The sequence below is a fragment of the Gobio gobio genome, assembly GCF_949357685.1.
Source record: "Gobio gobio genome assembly, chromosome: 18".
NCBI classification, from domain to species: domain Eukaryota; kingdom Metazoa; phylum Chordata; class Actinopteri; order Cypriniformes; family Gobionidae; genus Gobio; species Gobio gobio.
Genome location: NC_137111.1, coordinates 34925197 through 34946045, shown reverse-complemented (window position 1 = coordinate 34946045; position 20849 = coordinate 34925197). Strand labels below are relative to the sequence as shown.

The following is a 20849-nucleotide window of genomic DNA, read 5'->3' as shown; positions in this document are numbered from 1 at the left end:
TGTTGAGTAAGTAAGAGCAAACTGTATTATAACGAAACTTAGCTCTTTAGCAAATGACTTTCCTCAACTGAAAATCACATTCAATGGAACATTTTTGGCCGTTGACAAAAATAATGATGAAAAATCATTAATAAATAACGTAATTGAGCCCAGCGTACAAGATATTTGTGAAATTATAAATGACACATTTATCCATATTAAAAATACGGAGAGAAATTATACAGAGAAAAAAAACAACTAAAGTCCAGCATAAAACCTAGAAATTTAAAATCATAAAAAAACAGGCCATTAAATTAGGTTAATGTCTTAATGTCAGCGTAACACTGTAAGTGGCACTGAATGATTTTAACGTGTAAAATCGATGTAAATCTCTCCAAATACATATTAAAGTGTAAGTCAAACAAAACAATGTATAGCTAGAATACAACACTTGCTCATCGTGACCCAATATAATAGAAAATGTGACTTCCTTTCCAGCTCAAGTAACCAGCACAGTGTTTTACCATGTTAATAAGAAAAACTACATCTGGGAAGCTGTCTGCAGAGCTATACAGAGAGCATACACTATTAAGTTTTCAAAAGATCAAAAAGGGGTATTATGGCCTAAAGAATTGCTCTGTATCAGTTTCGTTCTTTAACATTAAAAACTGTTAATTTTACAGTTCTGTAAACTAAATCACCATCACAATCATTCTAGTTTTCTCAAATGTAAATTTTTCAGTATCTGGTACAGTATTTCACTACACAGATGCTCCAGCATATCAGCCTAAGGTCCAAAAAAGATGCTCATCTACCAAGACCTACAGCCAGCCAATGTCATTTTCTCGTCAGATATGTACTAAAGATGATAGAAAACAAGAAAAATCACAGTAAACACTAAGAAGTGTCCTGCATTGGAAAAGCAGTACAATGTCAGAGTACTGCCCTGAAACGATAAAGCAATCTGTAAACAACTGTACTTTAGCTAGATTTTGTCTACATTACTCATTATTTTGTTGCAAGAAACATTCTATACATTGTAATCAATCAAACCGTCTGAAATGTTTTATAAAGAGGCCTTTTGAACTTCAGACTTCCCAAATGAATCATTATTTGCTGTGATTTTAAATTTGCATGTGCTAGACTTGCCCTGTTAAAGTTCAAATAGTTGCTAAAAGGGGCTATATATATATATATATAATACTTCTGTGCTTGACTGACCGACTTGGCTTAAGTTTAATCAAAAACCGTCAACACTTTGGTGTAGTCAACTGTAGGCAGTCCACACGTTTTGACACTGAAAATATTTAGCATCAGTACATTCCAGTTCAACTGAATGACATTCAGAATAAAGTCTTTGGAGACTGGCTGCTCTTTTCTAAATTTTTGTTGTCACTATACATCACAGAGGCAGTTTGTTTCCTGGACTTGTGTTAGTAGAGTTGCTTGTAAAGTGAACCGTGTTATTCACATACACAGTTTGCTCATTACAATCAAACTAAAAATAAATAATTAGTAGTGTACCAGTGTATCATTTCATAGACGTATGATCTGAAAAGTACCAAAAGGTACAAAAGGTACCACATTCTGCTACTAAAAAACGCTATAGCACGACCAATTCGTATGCATTTGTACGAGGTGGCTAATTCGTACAAATTCGTATGACCTCACTCATATGAATTTATACGATTTGTCTAAACCACAGTGATGGGTAGGGGCAGGGTTAGGGGGAGGTCATTCGTATGAAATCATACGAATTGGGCAACTCGTCAAATATGTGCGATTTGGCAGAAAGTGAGGTCGTACAAATTCGTACGAATTAGCCATCTCGTAAAATACATACAAATTGCTGTGAGATCGGGTTGAACTAACCTATCAATATGGCACCAAACACATGCCAATAATATCAGTCTGATCACTAGGAGAGTTACCCTGTCAAACCCAACGTGGTCTTTTAGTAAACCAATACGCCTTGGTGCCAAAACATCCAGTAAACATTCACTTCTATGTCCCGTGGTGCCATCAATCCAAGTGTTTCCTTGCTTCACCACGTATTTGTGTAGGACAAACACATACGTCAATTGATCTGGTACAGCTTTTGCAGTGTGAATTCAGTCACAGCAAAGGCCTCACGTGGACAGTCCACCCTAGTGATAATTGCAAAACACAATACTTCTAAGAGTATTAAGTGCTGAATTCTGTTATACTGACTGATTTCAAAGTAAAAGTCAACTTAAACACAGTTATTTTCGGTACAAACATAACATCGGTCTCCTCGAACAAAAACGCCGCTCTAAACTATAAATGGCTGCTTGTGAATATTTTCAAAAACGGTTCCACTCACAAGTATTAGTGAATAGCTCACAGGATTCTTTAAATAAAAAAAAAATCTAAGTAAAGTTATGGAAAAATCTAAAAAGGCCGTTTGGCATCTCCACATTTAGTGGCCATCTTTCTTCACAATATATCCGGTTGTTCTTGCAAACCTAGAGTAACTGAATGACATGAAATGTGTCCGCGTGCGAACGAATACACTTGTGTTCTGTCACAACCGACATTGCAGTGTCCTTTTACAAGCAATACATATTTTGCCAGAAATCTTAAGTTAGAATACACTTCTGAGATCCTTTACTTCTTCGAAATCTTCCCAGCTTTTCTCTTGGGCTCATAGGGTGTTCTCAGGATGCTGGGTGTCTCTTCCATTACCCTGACCAGCAGGTTATCAATGTAGTCCTCCAGCTCCCGAATATGAGCATCTTTCTTTCTTACCACCTCTTTCTGCTTGATGAGCTCTTGCACAACTTCCTGAAAGGAGAGATTGCTGTAGGCCGCCATACTCGTATGCAGATGTTCAGGCTCCTATGTGTGAGGAAGAATAGAAGACATATGATTGTTAAATGTACCCTGTATTAAATATAGAAAAATACACCTCTTGTCCATTCATTTAGAAAATACTACTTGTCCATAGAATGCTGAGCATTCAAACTGTTCCCTGAAGTGCGTAAATCACTCGGGCTTCTTTTAATCTATAATTTGATCTTTTTGTTACATTTCCAACATGAAATAATACGTTCGTTTAGACACTTCAGAATGGTTTGTAAATGGACAAAGCAACAATTCCACATAAAGTAGTAGCTGGACAAAGAAAACTAGGAAAAAATAAATAAACATGTTAATGTTTCCTTCAATACAGAACTCACTTGATAAATGAGCTTTTATTAAAGATGTTGCTCTACCCGTTCAAGCCTCAGTTCTCTCAAGCAGAGTGATTATGTGTTGACATGAGAAGTGTCTGCATCTGACTTCACCATGATATTGAGGGAACGGCAATTTAGAAACATTTGCTCATCTGCTATCACGCGTCTGACAAATTCACACGTTTTGCTGTCAAGGTGAAAACAAGCACTAAATGCAGTCAGCTGATAAAATCTCTCAGCAAGCTTATCCATTTCACTGTTGTCAAAATATGAGTCTGTGTCTCTCAGTCATGCTTAATTACTGACGCTTAGTTAATTACAATAAAACTGCCACCCAAAATCAACATCAACACAACAGGACACAGACCTAAAATGTATCTAATTACCAACCAATCCAGAGAGCTCCAGAAATGAAGTACTCGCACCAAATCTACTCTGATAAGGTTATCTGGGTGTTTGAGGAAATGAAATTTAAGCCCTTAATATTTTTTTTAAGGCAAATTATTATAATAATATTTTGGGTCATTAAATAAGGTTCTAATAGGGACTGTAAATAACATTGCTGTGATTAGTTCAATGGTGATTAGTATGGAAGCTTGTTTCCGCCAATGAATAAAAAAAAATAAAAAAAAACTCAGAATTGCATACTATAAATTTGCAATTGTGTGTTATAAAGTCAGAGTTGTAAGCAAAAAAGTCAAAATTGTGGGATATAAACTTGCGATTGCGAGAAAAAAAGTCAAATTGCTATTCTGACTTATTTTATTGCGAGTTTACATCCCGCAATTGACCGTTCACAAAGACCAGCCCCCTTTAGTTACTGTTGCTATGCTTTAGTTACTGCTGCTTCTTTCTAGTTCATTTACAGTATCACATAAACATGAATGAACTTCAGAAGGAATGTTGTTTCAACCGCGGAAAGACGTCAGTACACACCGCTTTTCAAATTCAAGTCCACTTACGTTAATCTACGAACTCTCTTGACTGCCTTGACTGGATTCGTCGGATGGCGGATTATGATTGGTCAGATCGCCTGTCAATCAAACTCCCGGCGAAGGGTGAATTGCAAGTTTATATCTCGCAATTCTGACTTTAAAACTTGCAATTGCTAGCCTAGAAATCTAGACGCACCCTAGCGGCAGAAAATTTATTTTGCCGCGAGTGTAGTCTAGCAACTCTCGGTAGACCTGAGAGCTGGAAAAACCAAACTCTGGTCAGGCCAATCACAGCGTGTGTAGAGTCGGTGGGCGGGCTTAACTCCTTAAGCTTCATGAGCACGTGCACGGGTTGAAGCGCTATTTTTAGCACGAGTGTATTGTTTGTTAATAGATTTAACGTAAAAAAACATCATTAATCTTGACAAACTATATATCATTCTAAAGGTCTAAACCTCAAGCATCGAGGACAGACCACTGTTTTTCAGTGAAAAGCTTATAACGGCTGTATTTTTACATCAATGTAAGCAATACACATCAACGATTTTATAAATAAAAACAGAGCACATACCTTTTGTGTCCTAATTACAAGCCACACACGCATCCACTGCTTAAAAATCCAGAATGAATGGAAAGGTGAGGGTCCACTGAATAACATCCCATAGAGCATTTTTAATCCAACGAAACGATAATGGTGTAATATTGATGGTTAATCCTTTGTTTACATCGCATTTCCGCGGAGCGGAGTATCATACTAGACTGTTATGCAATAAAATAATGCACCAAAAACAGTCTCCCGGTAGCATAAAGTGGCATGGGTTTAAAGCTTAGAATGTTACGAACATATTACAACTAACCCCACTCAAAAACATGCAAAGATAGCCGCGATATAGTCAAAAATATCCAACCATACCATTCGTTTTAGGTGATGTCATGATGTGCTCATCCAATGATATTGTCTGTTTATCTGGAGCCAATAAAAGCATTGAATCGTCATGACTGACAGAAAATGTAGCCAATGAGCACACGATTCCAACGAGACCTCTCATGTGTGTATTTGTCACATGGGCGTGAATATTTATTCATCTGAATGTGCCAATGTGGCGCTATCTCCCACGAGATGCAGCGAGTTTGACACTCCCCCATCTGACAGCTAAAAGCTAACGCGCTAGTAAACAAACAGACGGTCTCTTTGTAGTAACTGTTTGCTAATCTTACTAACTGGACGGAATGTATTATCCAATGGATCGTCAAAAGAAGTTTTTATTGTGCTGAAGATGCTTTATTTGAGCTCACTCGAAGCAGCGATGTGAAAAAGGAGAGTCAACACAGCGATGACGGTGCTTGTTGACAGAGAAGTTGATCCAATAACATACCGGTGAGTTGCTATGTGTAGTTGTTTATGTATATTGAGAATGTGTGTGAGAATGTATTTATTTTATTGTTTCTGTGTGCTAGAAAAAATGCAATATACCAGTATGCATTATACATATGCTGATATTTTGCATTTTTCCTAGCACACATGGGGAAAAAGTATATATAATTTTTCCCCATGTGTGTGTAAATAAAACATATATATATATAACACATGTAATTGTTTATATATATATATATATATATATATATATATATATATATATATATATATATATATATATATATATATATATATATATATATATATATATATATATATATATATATATATATATTGAGACTGTATTTATTTTATGTTTTTCCTGTGTGCTAGAAAAATTACAATATACCAGTATAGATTATACATATACTGATATTTAGCATTTTTTCTAGCACACACAGAAAAAAAAAATATATATATATATAATATATAAAATGCATTTTTTTCTCCTGTGCTACAAAATCAAATTGACGAAAAAAGAAAAGTTCTGGACGGCCGACCATCTGTGTGATTGTTGAATGCTCACTGTATCACCGGCCATTATATTGATTGTAGGACTGTGTGCGAATGTATGGGCCGCCGTCAATATGAATGCTCACTGTATAGCCGGTCGTTAGATTGATGCTTGGGCTGTGTGAGAATGTATAGGCCGCCGTCAATATGAATGCTGTCTAACCGACTGCCCATCAGTTTCATTGTTCATGGGATGGCCTGTAATTAGAGTGAATGATGACAGTGTGATTGTTGATTGAATGGGCAAACTATACAGAAATAGGACATGCAGTGCTAATTCTCTTTCCTTTCCTTGCCATTCTACAGGCATCAGGTTGAGTCTTCAGATGAGCTATGGCATCCAAGCACCAGCCAACCAGCAGAAAAGAGAAGAAAGCTTTCAGATTCTTCAAGATCTGCACTTGCTGTTGTAGACCTGAATCCGCCAGTAAAAGGCCAGTAAATGTTTTTTTTTTTTTACATTTGCAAATTGTGTGTGTTTTTATAGCTATATATTTATATTATATTGTTATTTATATTACTAGTTATATTTATAGTTATTATACTTATATTACTTGTTGTATTTTCAGTTGCAAAGAAGTTTAGCTCTTTTTTATTAATATTTCATTTTTATTATATTTTTATAAGTTCTGTTGTACAAATAAATCACTAATACAAAGTCTTATGGTTCTGCCTATTATTTTATAGTTGAAAAAGCATTCAAGCATCATATATGATGGCTAAAACAGCTTGCAGTACACTTCATAACATTAGGTTATCAAGTCTCCTGTAGGTTTCTTGGCACCTGGACATATTCTTAGAAAAAAGCATGCAGGAACCCCATTTTTCATGATATCTTCGTCAAATTTTAAATATAAACTGATGAGACTTTTGCCTTTCAATTCATTAACTAACTGGATTCCTCCAGGCTTATTTTCATATATTTTTACATCAAATAATAAAGTGTTCATTGTAGCACAAATCATCTTCAAGACACTTCAACTTCTATAACTGTTTGTCTTTCTAAGTTTTTTTCTACTTTAATGTTTGGGTAATAAACTGTAAAGTGTCTTCTTTTTAAAGATGTCTAAATTGTGCATGTAGTGCAAATTGTTTAGCAACTGCAATTGTTTTAGTTGGGAGATGTCATTTCTGGGGATGTGCCTCAAGCAGGCGGAGGGAGAAATGGAACAGACATAGTCTTGGAAAAAAGCTTGCAGGAACCACATTTTTCATTATATCTTCCTCAAACTTGAAATATAAACTGATAAGTCGTGTGGCTTTCAATCCATAACTGAACTGGATTCCTCCAGGTCTATTTTCATATATTTTTACATGAAATAATACAACATTCTGTGTAGTGCAAATAATTTTTGAGGCATTTCAACTATTATAATTTTTTATCTGTTTGAGAATTATCAACTCTGATTGCTTTTTAGTAGAGTCCCAGGTGTCTTCTTTCCAAAGATACCTTAATTGTGCCTGTAGCACACTGTTCTCAGGAGCTATAATTGTTTTAATTCAGGTAGGTCGTTTTCAGCTGTGAGCCCCAAAGTGGGGTTGCAGTTTAACAGGTTTAACATAATGACGGCACGTCACGGCAGAGTTGTGGAGGTTCTGCGTGCTACTCGTGAACAAAGAAGCTGACAAACAGCGGTCTTTTGAATCGGCTTTGGCCGCGACTCTGGAAGACTTGGAGTTAAGCTTTTATTTGAAAAAAGAACAAAGAACGGCACTGAAGTAATTCTTAAGAAAAGAAGATATGTTCGAAGTTTTGCCGACCGGATACGGCGAAAGTCTAACAACTAACGTTAGCTCGGCTTCACCTTCTTCTTTGCTCTGGTTGGTTATGGCGCTCATGGCGCTCTCCAATTGAATGCAGAGGGAATTTGAAATACAACCGTTTATCCCGCCCCTCGGATTGAGCCCTGTCAATGGTGAGTTTCCAGACCCAACATCTTGATGTTTTTCATCTTGTTCTTTTTACTCGCAATTGCGAGTTTATTTCTCGAGAAAATAAGTCTGAATTGCGAGATATAAACTCGCAATTGCAGGAAAGTCGATTGAGATTCTGAATATTTCTCACCATTCTGACTTTATAACTAGCAATTACAAGTTTATTTCTTGCAACTCTGAGAAAAAAGTTCTAATTGAGAGATGTAAACTCACAATTGTGAGAAAAAAACAAAACAGAATTGTGATATAAAAAGTTATCTTTTTTTCTTTCTTCCTGTGGTGGAAACAAGCTTCCATAGATTAAGGCTGCGCGACGCAAGTACAGAAAAAGTTTCAAAATAATAAATGCTGCGTCCCAATTCACATACTATCTGTACTAAATAGTATTCGAAAAAAGAATAAGTATGTCCCAAATCGTAGTATGTTGAAAAGAGCATTCCAAAGATTCCCAGATGGTCAGAATTTGAAGTGCAGATCGATTCGTACTCTAACGGCTGCCCACAACCCATTGCGAGATGGACTAGGATTCGATTAGAACTACAATCGCGGATAAAAAGTTTTAAAAAACTACAAACATGACGGTTATGTGAGTCCGACGGTTAAGTAGAGAGGGTTAGATAAAGAGGTTTGAGCGAGCAATTATCGGTATTTAACCAGACGAAAAGATATTTATTCAATATTATCCACATTATATTTCACCTGCAGCAGCATTGAGAACTTTTGTAATAATACGTTTGGCCATTAACTTTTAAATGCATCATTATATTTAAACTGCAAACACATGAGGGGAGTCTCTGCATTAAAGACCCACGAATGGCAGATCAACGTGCTACTACATTTCTCTCCGATACGGTAGGAAATTAAATTGAATGTGGAGGATTTGAACTGTGACTATGCTTAAACGGTGACGGGATGCACCTAACTAAGCAACAGAGTCCGTTATAGATGACGAAGTAGCATGTCTCAAAGCTTGCATACTCTTCTGCTACACGCTTAAAAGTATGTACTTTTTGTACTCACAAAAAGAGTACATACTTTTAGGTCGTAGTATAATTAGGCGAATTGGGACGCAGCAAAAATATAGAATACAGTATACAGGGTTCTTGCAGGTTTCAGAAAGTCAAATTTAAGACCTTTTTAAGACATTTTAAGACCATAAAGATTGAAATTTAAGACCTATACGACGATTTACCAAAATTATTTAAATCAAAGAAATAATTAAAAAAAGCAATGACATTAGTAACCCTCCACAGCCAACAATGTGCCAAATGCCCAAAACCTTAGGCCCAAAATGAAAATAGGCTAAAACAAACTTGCCCTCAAATAGAATAGATTACAAAACAGCATATTAATAGCCTAATAGAGATTGAACAGGGGATGCTCTAGGGAGATAGGATAAACTAGGGATGCACGATTTGGGGAAGATATCTAATTGCGATTATTCTGGTTAAAATGCAATTTTTTTTTTAAAGTGTAAAGTGTATGCATATAACATTTTATATATTAATGTTTATATATTAACGAGACTAATAATAATGATTATATTCAATAAATACAAATATTTAACAAAATTAGAAATATTACTATTACAATAATATTTTAATTATAAAAAAAATAAAAATAGAGTATTTAAGAATAAATATAACAATATAATAATAATACTAATAAAATAAATTTTTCTGTAAAATATAAATGTTTTACAAAAAAAAAACCTGCTGGGTTACCTGTTAATATGCAGACAGCCTATGACTAAAAATCATTAGAAAGGTCTAAAGATTTATTGTAAAAAATAAAATAAAAAACTAAGAAATTCTGTGCTTTTTATCTGTGATATAAATTTCTTAAAGTCTATGTATTTAATATGCAATATGAGCCTCTTATGCATCCACTGTGGGGGGAAAATTGTACATTAGAGAAAAACATATGGGTTGTCATATACATTTATTTAGAGAGAAGTATTATTTTTCATATTTGTTACCCAAACTTTCATTCATGCTGGAAGCCAGAGGGCGCCCTCGAGCAGAAACTCCACATTTCCCCCAGAGAAGTAATCCTTAGCCCTAATGTGAAGCTAGCGATGTAGGATAAACTGAAGATAGAAACGCTTTGACTGATGAAACGAAGACGAACTCAACTGCATCAAGCTATGGTGTATTTGAGTTATTCAAGCCTTCACTATTGTCATAATAATAAGGTATGCCGTGCGGATTGAGTGCAGACTTTATCACTGTTTAGAATAATATAAAACAATGCATGTCTGCCTCTTTCTGTCCAGAAAAATACAACGTTATTAATGCTGCCTTCACGTGCTATCGGAATTATCGTAAATACGAGTTTCCTAGGTAAAAATTGCACAGGAACGCCCTCTGATGTCGTGTTTACCACTGGGAAGTTCGGAAATAATTTTGATACCCCAATTCCCGAGATGGGCGTGTCATAAGCTTTAAACATGGTGGCGGGGAGAACTAGGCTACTGCTGTGGCAGGTGTGGTTTTATTGTTTTTTTTCCAAAACAGCTAGGTCGTCTTATCTTGACATTAATGTAGTACATATTTACATGTAAGAGTAATCATATGAAGCGTATTGTATGTTTGGTACACAGCGAAAATAGCCTGCATTTGACTGAAATTACAGAATCAGCAGAAAGCGGACTATCTGAAATGTTTATATGGTTGTCGGTGCATGGGACACTACATATGATGTTGGTTTTAATAAGATTTTCCCAATAAATAGGCATGAATAACCTGGTGTCCACCATGATTCCTGTTCACTCCGACAACAAAGCACTTGAATGCAACAAGCTCGTAATCACGACTTCTAAAGTGGGAATTAGGAAATTTCCGATAGCACCTGAAGGCAGCATAAATGTAGACGTATTTTGCGGGCAGGTAATTGCACTTATCACGGGATTTGTAGTTTTATCACCGAGTACGTGTACCAACACCCCCAGAAAGAACTACAACACACCGAACGAACGCTCTGAGGGCGGCGCAGCAAAGACTCTAGAGCAGGGCTCTGAACCGGTTCAAGGAACGAAACCGGAAACGAACGAAATTTTAAGAGGAACAAAAACGAAAACGAAATCAAAATCAATTTGAATCGTTCTGAACAGAAACGTTAATTTGAAATGGCCATTAACCGGTTAATAACGTTATTTTATCGTTCTCTTTAATATTTTAATTTGGCAGTGACCAATCATGAATAGAGTAGTCCAGCATGTGACGTTGACGGATCAAGCGTGAGTGAAATGCCCGCGCACCATCATCTATGAATCTACCGGTACGCAAGTCAGTGTGAGAGCGCGCATTTTCATGCCTCAAGTACATTTCTTTTCCCACTGAGGTCATCAATGAATGTGCAGGTATTGGAGGACATTCTTTTCGTACGTTTAAATAAGCAGTACGGACTTTAAGCTCAAATAGACTGATTTAGGCTAGTTTATGGATTTCGTTTAAGCCTGTCCAAGTAGGCTATAGCATCTATCAAACATTTTTCCTATAGTCTTTCAGATTGCCAATCCAGGACAGCTCTATGTTTTCTATATAGACGGTTGATGCTTCGTATTAAATGGTATGTTATATTGCATTAAATGATCAAGCTTTATTAGCTGACTGAATTTGATTATGGGATGCAAGGACGTGTTGCTTAGTGTTTGCTTTGAAATTACCAGTTGATTAAAAGAGCAATGGTTATCCAGTTTATTTATTCTTTATTCATGCAATTTTTAAAACAAGTCGTGTTGAAAAAAAGTTATGTACAAAGAATGTTATCACTCTTCTGAAAATAATTCGGCATAAGAGGGCACTTTCGATTGTCTAACGCTCCATTAAAACAGGTCCGCTGTTTATGCTTTGTAATTAATGCATGTATTTCTGTTGTATTTTTAAAAATTTTATGAAATAAATATTCAAGTTTAATTACCATGCGTATTATTATTATTGAGTGAAAAATAAGTAGCCTATATTTATACATATTTGTATAGGCTAAATTAAAATAACGTTATTAACTGGTATTTTTTCAAATCAAACCGTTTTCGGAACAGTAATGTTTATTGAGGAACGCAAAAACGGAAACGCTATAATATCGATTCTGCTCGGAGTGAACCGATTGATATTTTTTCCCGTTTTTAAGCCCTGCTCTAGAGCTCCGCTTTCGCCATTCGATACTTTTTTGCTACAGTGTAAAGTTAATAACTTTCTGCAGCCAGCATTTCTGGAAATGAACGAGGATAACACTTTTTTTTAAGACCTAACTAAATTAAATTTAAGACCTCGGGTGAAAATCTGGCCGTTTTTAAGACGTTTTAAGGCCTTAAATTTAAAAAATTTAATTTTAGACATTTTAAGACTTTTTAAGACCCCGCGGGAACCCTGAGTATAATTCTAGTTTTAAATAGTCAATATGTTTTTTTCTTCTTCACAAAATAAGTTTATGTTAGAATTTTTCACCACATTTATTCATATGTCCATCACTTGGACACTTTGCTACTAAAGTAACAAGTGAAAATTAAATTTACTTTCTCAAATTTAAAACCTCCACAAACAATATAGCACTTTTTACAGCGTTACATTTTGAAAAGTTAACTTAATACATTTGAATATTTTACGGGTAGCCATGTGTGATGATAAATAATATAATAAAACCTGTTTAAATGATCTGTTTTTATTAAAATACTATTAAAAGTGCAAGACTAATACTAAATTGTCGATATTCATACATTGCACTTGTTAGGAAATAATACTTTGCAGGAACAAGCCTCAACACTTTTAACCTGAAGCCTCTGAATCTGAACTGCTTCTGGGTTTCAACTTGATCCACCATATCAGACAGCTGTTTATACATGTGACACTTTGATTATGATTATCCTCCTTAGATTACGCTAATGAAAACAAAACATTCCTTCTCTTTTTCCCTGAGGAAACAGCAGAACAAATTTGACTCCATAAAACTGCCATTCTAAACGAAAGCAAAAATACAGTGGCCCAAAAAAGTATTCAGAAACATAAATCAAAACATGTGAATGTCATTGCATTAGATAACAAAACAGAATACCAAGTAGCATTTATTTTAAAGGAAAAGGTACACTTAAAGTACAGTTAAAAAGTCACTTGCCAAGAAAAACATTTGCTGAATGAATCTATTGTTTAAAAAATATAAGCCAAAAAGAATATGGATGCTTTGTGGTTTCTGGTAGTGGAATATTTTCCTAGTTAATGTGATGAATTTCACCCGTAGTGGACTTCATACATTCTCTAAAAGTCATAATTTCAAAACTGATACATTATATGTTTGCTGATGCCACTTGCATACATTAAAACATTTTATTTGTGCTTGAGTTGAGTTGAGTGTTTGGTAATGCTGGTCAACACAATCCAATCCAATGCAATCCAAAACAACACTTTCAGCGAACACTGAATCAAAGGAAAATTTAGAGAAAGAGATGCTGTATGAATTGCAAAACCACCAGGGCACAAGCTAGCGGGGGCAGGAAAAGAGCCCAGGAAATGACCATGAACTGGCAAGCAGCTGATGAGCAGATTTAGGCAATCAGGAGTGTGGGAGAGATAAGACTTCCACTTGGCATTCTTCAGTTGTCTCATTATGGGCACTAATGAGGGCCTTTGCGTTGAAAATCTAAAACTCCAAGTCCTTTGAAATGCCTCGGCCGACTCTCCCCCCACCCCCCCATCCTTTAATTAAGGCCTTAGAGTGCCAGAGACACTATTTCACGGACGCAGTGTTAACATAACCTCAAAAATGGGTGAGGAAAGCCATTTTCAGCAACGCGTCTCCAGTTTCAACATCACTTCAGCGGCTATTCTCACACAGCAGACAAGCAAACGTCGAGTTACTCTGCGCTGGACATGATGATGATCACAATCAGTATAATTATGACAAAGTGAGAGAGGGCCCCTTTCCACGTTTAACACTGACCGTGGTTTGACCTATAGTGTAAAATTAGACCAGTGACAAATTGCGTATTATTAATGATTAGATTTCCAATTATTGAGTGAGAGAACATACTGTCCAAGATGGTTCACTAACGAAATGGAAGCGCACTAATAACATCACACTTCTTCAAATTACATGCAGATCAAAGACGATGACCACCCATTTCAGCTGTTAATTAGATAAACGACTCTCCAAGCGGAGTGCCACATGTGATACTCAGTCAGAGATCAGCATCATCGACTTCCATGCATAATAGGGCTGCAATAAATGACCAATTAAAACTTTGGGCAAGTTTTGAAAACTTGCGAGAAATGTGGTCAAGCTGTGTCTGGACATACTGGACAGTGACAATGTGAAAATACACCCTGGAAAATAATATTCTTACATTTAGTGTGGTCACATGTAATTCAACTTTATATGTTTGACAATAGTGTAAAACATAAAAGAAACAGTGTGTGCAATATTTCTTTTGAGTGAACTTACATGTTCTCTTGCATGTTTCATGCCATGCTTCTCGGGAGAGGTTTTGAATCTCTGAGTAAGGTCCTCATTACTAGTGGGTTTTCTCATGTTGTCACTGTTAAACAGAAAAAAAAAGACTGAATTGTCAGAGACCTATTTTTACTCCAATAAATGCATCAAATGCCCTTTTTAACGTTCTACAAGCACGTTCATAAAACACATCAAATCCTTTAGTGCAACCGCTACTTGCCAGCAAAAGTTCAATATAATTTTTGAGTTGACCTTTAGTGAAGTGATAAACAGAGGGTTAGGAAATGGTTTGACGTCTCCTCACACGCAAACAGCAAGTCTACATTTCCTAACAATTGGTCACTAACCACAACAAAGACTTTGCAAGCCAGTTACGGCTCACAGTAGATGTGGGCGGCGACATGACCAAAATCATATCACAGTATGAGCAATTTTATACCACAGTAACGGTGTATGTCTTAATTTCCTTATTTTTGCAAACATTTAAAAGTTTAGGGTCAGTAAGATTTTTTCACGTTTTTGAAAATCTCATACTCGCCAAGGCTGTATTTATTTGATCAAAAATACAGTAATATTGTGAAATTATAAAAAATATATGTTTTAAAATCTAGTTTATTCCTGTGAGGGCAAACCTAAATTTTCAGCAGTGTGTAATATAGATGTTTATGAATGTAAACAGTGTGCAAAGTTTTAAAGATCAAAGCGCATGACAAATAAAGTTATTGTCAATTAATCGATTCTGAACTGTCAAAACAGTCTCACTTACTGCATGATGCCAGCCTATGGTCATCATTGGCTGCAAGTACTTTGCCCGCCCAAACACTGTAGTTGTAGCTTAGACCGGAAGAGTTTGGTTCGTGTTGACGACTTGTCGAGAAGATGCTGTTTTCTGCACAACGAAAATCTACTTTGCATGCACTTACAAAGGATGAAAACCGGCAGTAAAACCGACACCACCATTACTGTTTCTATCACTGTGTATACTAGGGATGCCACATTTCTCAATATAATATTGAACCGTTCGGTACGGCCTTCACGGTTCAATACGTGCCTGTGAATTGCGGTTTTTCGTTTTTGCATTTAATTAAGTATTTTTCTACAAATTCTATCATTTGCCTCCATCCCAATATACTGAACAACGCGACATACATTCACATCACACGTTAGTGGTAGAGTTATACTCACGGAAAACTATAGTAATTCACAATCACGAAAGTTCATTATTTGCATGCGTTTTAAAGCCTTGCCGCCGTGTGCGCGGGTTTAACATGCGCTTCTCCGAGCGCGCGCACTAAACACCTGTCAAACACGTGATTACTGGACTAAGTCGTCTTACCGCGCTAATACTGTCAAATACACACAAGGTTTACATAAACACAGTCGGTTATGTCTAAAGTGAAAGTAAAATCGGCGCGGGTCTGTATTAGATGCACGCAGGTCTTACATTGACAGCAGCGCAGCCTATTGAACACGCCGTCCTTAAAGGGACAGTTCACCTCTAAAATTATGTCATTATTTACTCACTCTAATATTGTTCCAAACCTGTATTCATTTCTCATTTTTGAGTGAACTATCCATTTAATGTTAATACAACAACAAAAGACAGAGAAAATCACTCACCGCTCTTGACTGAAGAACTTTAATACAGTAGCTTTAATAAGAAGAATCAGTGTATATTTTATAGTGAAGTCTATGTAGTGTTTTATTTTTACATTTATTAATTCAATTTCATACTTAAATGCTGCTGTACAGCTCTGAGCTGCCAGTGTAAATCTTTATATATATATATATTTTTTTATATTATACAATACACTAGGAATGTGTACAAGGTTTTTTTTTTAAGTAAAGTTTTAAGTTTAAGTAAGGTTTTTCAATTCTTTTAAGTAAAATAAAGAAAGAGTATTGCAATTAAAAAATAGTCTTTTTTCTCCTTAACCTCTTGCTGTTCCTGTCGCTTAAGAATAGAATAGCAAAAAACTGATGTGACAAGCCATCAGAACCGAACCGAACCGAACCGAAAACCGTGGTTAAAAACCGAGGTATGTATTGAACCATGGACTAACTGTATTGTTGCATCCCTAGTGTATACAAGTGCTGAAATTCAGATATGGTAATGGACGTTTTGTTTCCAACACACATTGTAAGCTGTAGACCAATCACAACAGACTGGGCCCCCTGACCAATCAGAGCAGAGTAGGCTCTCGGAAAGTATTGTAGGAGAAGTCCAAAAAAAAATTAGGAACCTATAATATAGCATTATAGGGGCACTAAGTTTTACTAAAAAAAAAAATACTAATTAAAAAACTAAAGACAATCTAGAGACAAATAGATTTATAAAATTATGATTTAATTATATTATATTTTATTATATTGTATTAGTATTTCTTTAAAAAATAACATTAAATTATTATGTTTAATAATATTTTAATAAAATATATAAATTAGTCTGACATCAATGCAAAAACTTTTCAATTTTCAACCACACATCAGTTAAATTATATATAATCCCGCAATATATAAAAATACAACTAAGTTATCTATACTGAAAATGCCTGTCTGCGACACTTCATAACAGGAAATTGGGAAATTCAACTGGCTGACACATTTCTTCCACCCATACCACAACCGTCAAATACCATTGCAACTTGCAGGAAAATAAACTGACTTTAAACGCACATAGGGGTACTGTTATGAGTAGTGGTCCGTCCCTTTAATGATAAAATATTGTTAATGGATGGGATCCATTAAGGATGCTGGTTGTAAAAAGTCAGTTCATGTATGAGGTTGGAAAGATCTTTGTACACTAGTAAACAACATTAAGCAGGTTTGTTTAATGTCTTTTTAGCTAACCTGTGACCCCTTGAAGACCTTTGATTTAAGATGAGAGTGTAATCTAAGAGGATGAGTGGCCTGGTAGACTACGGGCAGATAAATTGTTAATTGAATGGTCTATCTCTCATTCAGATCTCATTACTGTGGCTTGGTCAGGCCCCTGTAGTCTGGATTGGGCCTAATGACATCGATAAGGTCTTCCTAATGACAGACTTTCTCTGATAAACATTAAGTGCTTGACTTTCCTCACCTAACTCAACTGAGAAAAGTGGGGAATGACAAGCAGATGTAATGGAAGACAGTCCTTAGCAATTATTAATAGAATTATATAATACTATCATATATTACAGTACTATAGATGATAATGGCATTTGACCTCAAATACCTATAATTAAAGCTTGATAAACAAATTTAAGACGAAAACAAAATGTACCTGGATCTGTAGTGTGAGAGGAAAGGGTTGGTTTCACTTGAGGTTTCATTGGTAAAGGGGTTTGGGGATCGCAGGTCTCCAGAGCTTCCGGTCCGTGCTCCAGCGGCCGCTTTCTTTCCTTCCTTCTTCCCAGTCACTCTGCCCAGAAGACCAACCTTCTCCTTCTTCTCTTTCTTCTCTGCCCCCCACATCGTCCCCTGCTCTCCCTCGAAGGGATTGCGGTTGCGAGGGAGAGTGGCAAACTTCTGGGGCATGTTGTCTCCGATGTCGGAAAAGGGGTCACATGGCACGTCGCTGGTTGGGCAGCCATATCCATCACTCTGAGAGTGTCGGTGAGATCCAGTGCCCCCTATGGATGAGAAAGACAGAAAGTTTTCTTTAGCATTTCTCCAAAAAATGCTGCAGGGTTTTGGAATGCAATTTGGTTAAATTAAATAAGGTTCTCTGGTCTTTCTGTCTTCAGTCGAAAAGAAATGAAGATTTTTTTATGAAAAGATTTCAGGATATTTCTCCATATAATGGAAGTCAATAGCCTCCAAACGGTTCAAGGTCCAAATGAGAGGTTCAGTACAGCTTCAAAAGGGCTTTAAACCACATCAAACGGTACCATACGATCAATAAGGGTCTTATCTAGCGAAACGATCAGTCATTTTTTTTTCAATAAATAAAGTTTAAGTTTTATAAGCACAAATGCTCGCCTAGCTCTGTTCAGTGATAGCCGCTCGTGACGTAAAACGCAATTACGTTGAAAAGGTCACGCTAGACGCAGGCGGAAGTACTGAGTCAGTGTTTACAAATGAGCGGAAGGAGGACCGTATCCACATATTCAAGCGTCTTTGCGCCTGCGTCTAGCGTGACCTTTTCAACGTAATTGCGTTTTACGTGACGTCACGAGCGGCTATCACTGAACAGAGCTAGGCGAGCATTTGTGCTTATAAAACTTAAACTTTATTTACAAAAAAATGACAGATCGTTTCGCTAGATAAGACCCTTATTGATCGCCTGGTACCGTTTGATGTGGTTTAAAGCCCTTTTGAAGCTGTACTGAACCTCTCATTTGGACCTTGAACCGTTTGGAGGCTATTGACTTCCATTATATGGAGAAATATCCTGAAATCTTTTCATAAAAAAATCTTCATTTCTTTTCGACTGAAGACAGAAAGACATGGATATCTTGGATGACAAGGGGGTGAGTAAATTATAAGCAAAAGTTTATTTGAAAGTGAACTAATCCTTTAACACGAGCTCAAGAAATGATCACGTTTTATTCTACGATATAAAATACATCAGTCATTTCCCTTGTGATTTTTTAAAGCAAAAGGCAGTTGCTAACAAGTGGCTAAATGGGACATTAAACATCGGCACACTGAATACTTGGTAATCTTATCTACTTGCTAGTCTGCTTTTACAGCCTCATTGTGTTTATAATCCTTCTCTTACAAACTATTCTAAAAAAATTAAGACAAAGAGTTCAGTCAGAAGCTTAATGATGCTGAAGTTGAAGTCATATGACTATGCTACAGTTAATTTATAGACTACGTTTAGCTTTTTACTTCTGGTTGTTCATTTGTGAAGAAATGTTTAAAAATCATGGACTTTTGTTGGTTACAGAGCTTATTTTCTATAATAATCCCAAAGCCAAAGGAAAAATCCTGTGTTTTTGTTGAGGGAACCAGAGGGATGCTTACTACATCACTGTAGCACTCTATAGTAAACAATACCTATCGCTACTAATATCACACAATAATTAAAACAACTAAAAACTAAATAAAATAAAAAAGATAAAATAAAATTGCTATGCTGAGCACTGTTCTACTGTGAACTACTTATGTCCTCACCTTTTTCCTCAATTGAGTTCATAGAGTCGAGTTTAGGCCTGAAGTGAGTTCCTATCAGATCAGACATGGAGTGAGCAGCAGAAAGTTTCTGCGTCCCAGTGAGCAGCGAGCGTTTTGGCTTGGGTTCAGGTGCAGCCTGAGGGTGCGGGCGCTGGTCTGACAGAGAATCAGTATCGCTCTGTCCTGAGCGTGGAAGGATGGCAGAAGATGTGTCTGAAAAGGCACCGTCGTGCTTGCGACCCTTCATCTTTTCCTTGAGCTTGGAGAATGGCGATCTGGGTTTGTCTCGCATCGACAAATCGAACATGCTGGCCGTCATGTTGTTACGCATGAACTGGATGCTAACTTGAATCTTGCCCCGGTCTTTCCTCTTCTTACCTGGCCGTGAGTCTAGATTGTACCAGCTGACAAGAGAGACAGGAAGTATGAGGCATATAGCTAAATTGTCAATAAAACTGTCAGAAATACAGAAAGGCAGATCATGCAGTTAGAAAATACATTAAAAAAAGACAAATTAACTGACAGAGTAGATACACTTGATGTCACTTTGGACTGGGCTGTGCATGATCAATTATACTCCATTTTTATCCATAAACAATGTAATGTTTGATATTTTATTTGAATTATTATTATTATTATATAACAATTTATTTTTTAAGAAAATTTTCCTATGAATATTTTTATTGTTTATACTTTAAAGCGGCAGAAAATATTTCACATTTTCCATCAATGTTTTTAAAATTCGATAAATGACAGAACATTTCCAATTTTTAATCCAAAAACTTGATTAATGAAGTTGACAAGTTAGATTTTCTAGATTTTTTCCCTTTCTTAGAAAACCTCATTTGAAAAGTTTGTAAATTCGAAGCATATTTCAATTCAGAGCACATATATCGCTATACATCTACACATCTTTGGCCGTTGTGTCACAATCATGGTTGGCCTCTTAGGTGTTATTGAAAACTGCATGCGCCAGTAATTTGCAGATGTTCCAGTGTACTTTCACAGCTTGATAAAAACAAACAGGAGAAAACCGCACACTCTTGTACTTCTCCTTTTCTGTGAAACCCCCCTGGTGGTAAGACTCACTTTCCAGGCTCTGCTCTGTATGTATAATTCATACAAAAACGACATGGGGGCAATGTGTTTGTCTGGCCAGAAACTCAATTTCACTTCACACAAATCCACAGCATAGTCCATTTAGTCCATTTGAAAGCCTTCCCCCTTCCTGAGAACGCATATTATAGTAGGGATAAACATAATTCCCTGGTAACTGCAAAGGTTTGGGCCACATAAAGAATGTGAAGTAATACGCCCCCATCTAGG

General features: G+C 36.3%; 1 protein-coding gene and 1 long non-coding RNA gene across 2 annotated transcripts in view; one reads left to right on the top strand and one right to left on the bottom strand.

The window, feature by feature from the left end:
- Positions 1 to 2496: 2496 nt before the first annotated feature.
- The window catches only part of rab11fip2 (RAB11 family interacting protein 2 (class I)), a 28449-nt gene continuing 10096 nt past the window's right edge, over positions 2497 to 20849 (bottom strand). Inside the window, exons 3-6 of the mRNA XM_079842940.1 lie at positions 19524 to 19927; positions 17686 to 18034; positions 14412 to 14505; positions 2497 to 2838 (exon numbers count right to left, since the gene is read on the bottom strand). Coding sequence (XP_079699066.1) covers positions 2608 to 2838; positions 14412 to 14505; positions 17686 to 18034; positions 19524 to 19927 — 1078 coding nt within the window. The 3' untranslated portion in view covers positions 2497 to 2607. The remainder of the gene's footprint in view (positions 2839 to 14411; positions 14506 to 17685; positions 18035 to 19523; positions 19928 to 20849) is intronic.
- Positions 4439 to 20849, top strand: part of LOC307142248 — a 673051-nt gene continuing 656640 nt past the window's right edge. The window contains exons 1-2 of the long non-coding RNA XR_013818450.1: positions 4439 to 5489; positions 6348 to 6475. This is a non-coding gene — a long non-coding RNA (uncharacterized lncRNA). The remainder of the gene's footprint in view (positions 5490 to 6347; positions 6476 to 20849) is intronic.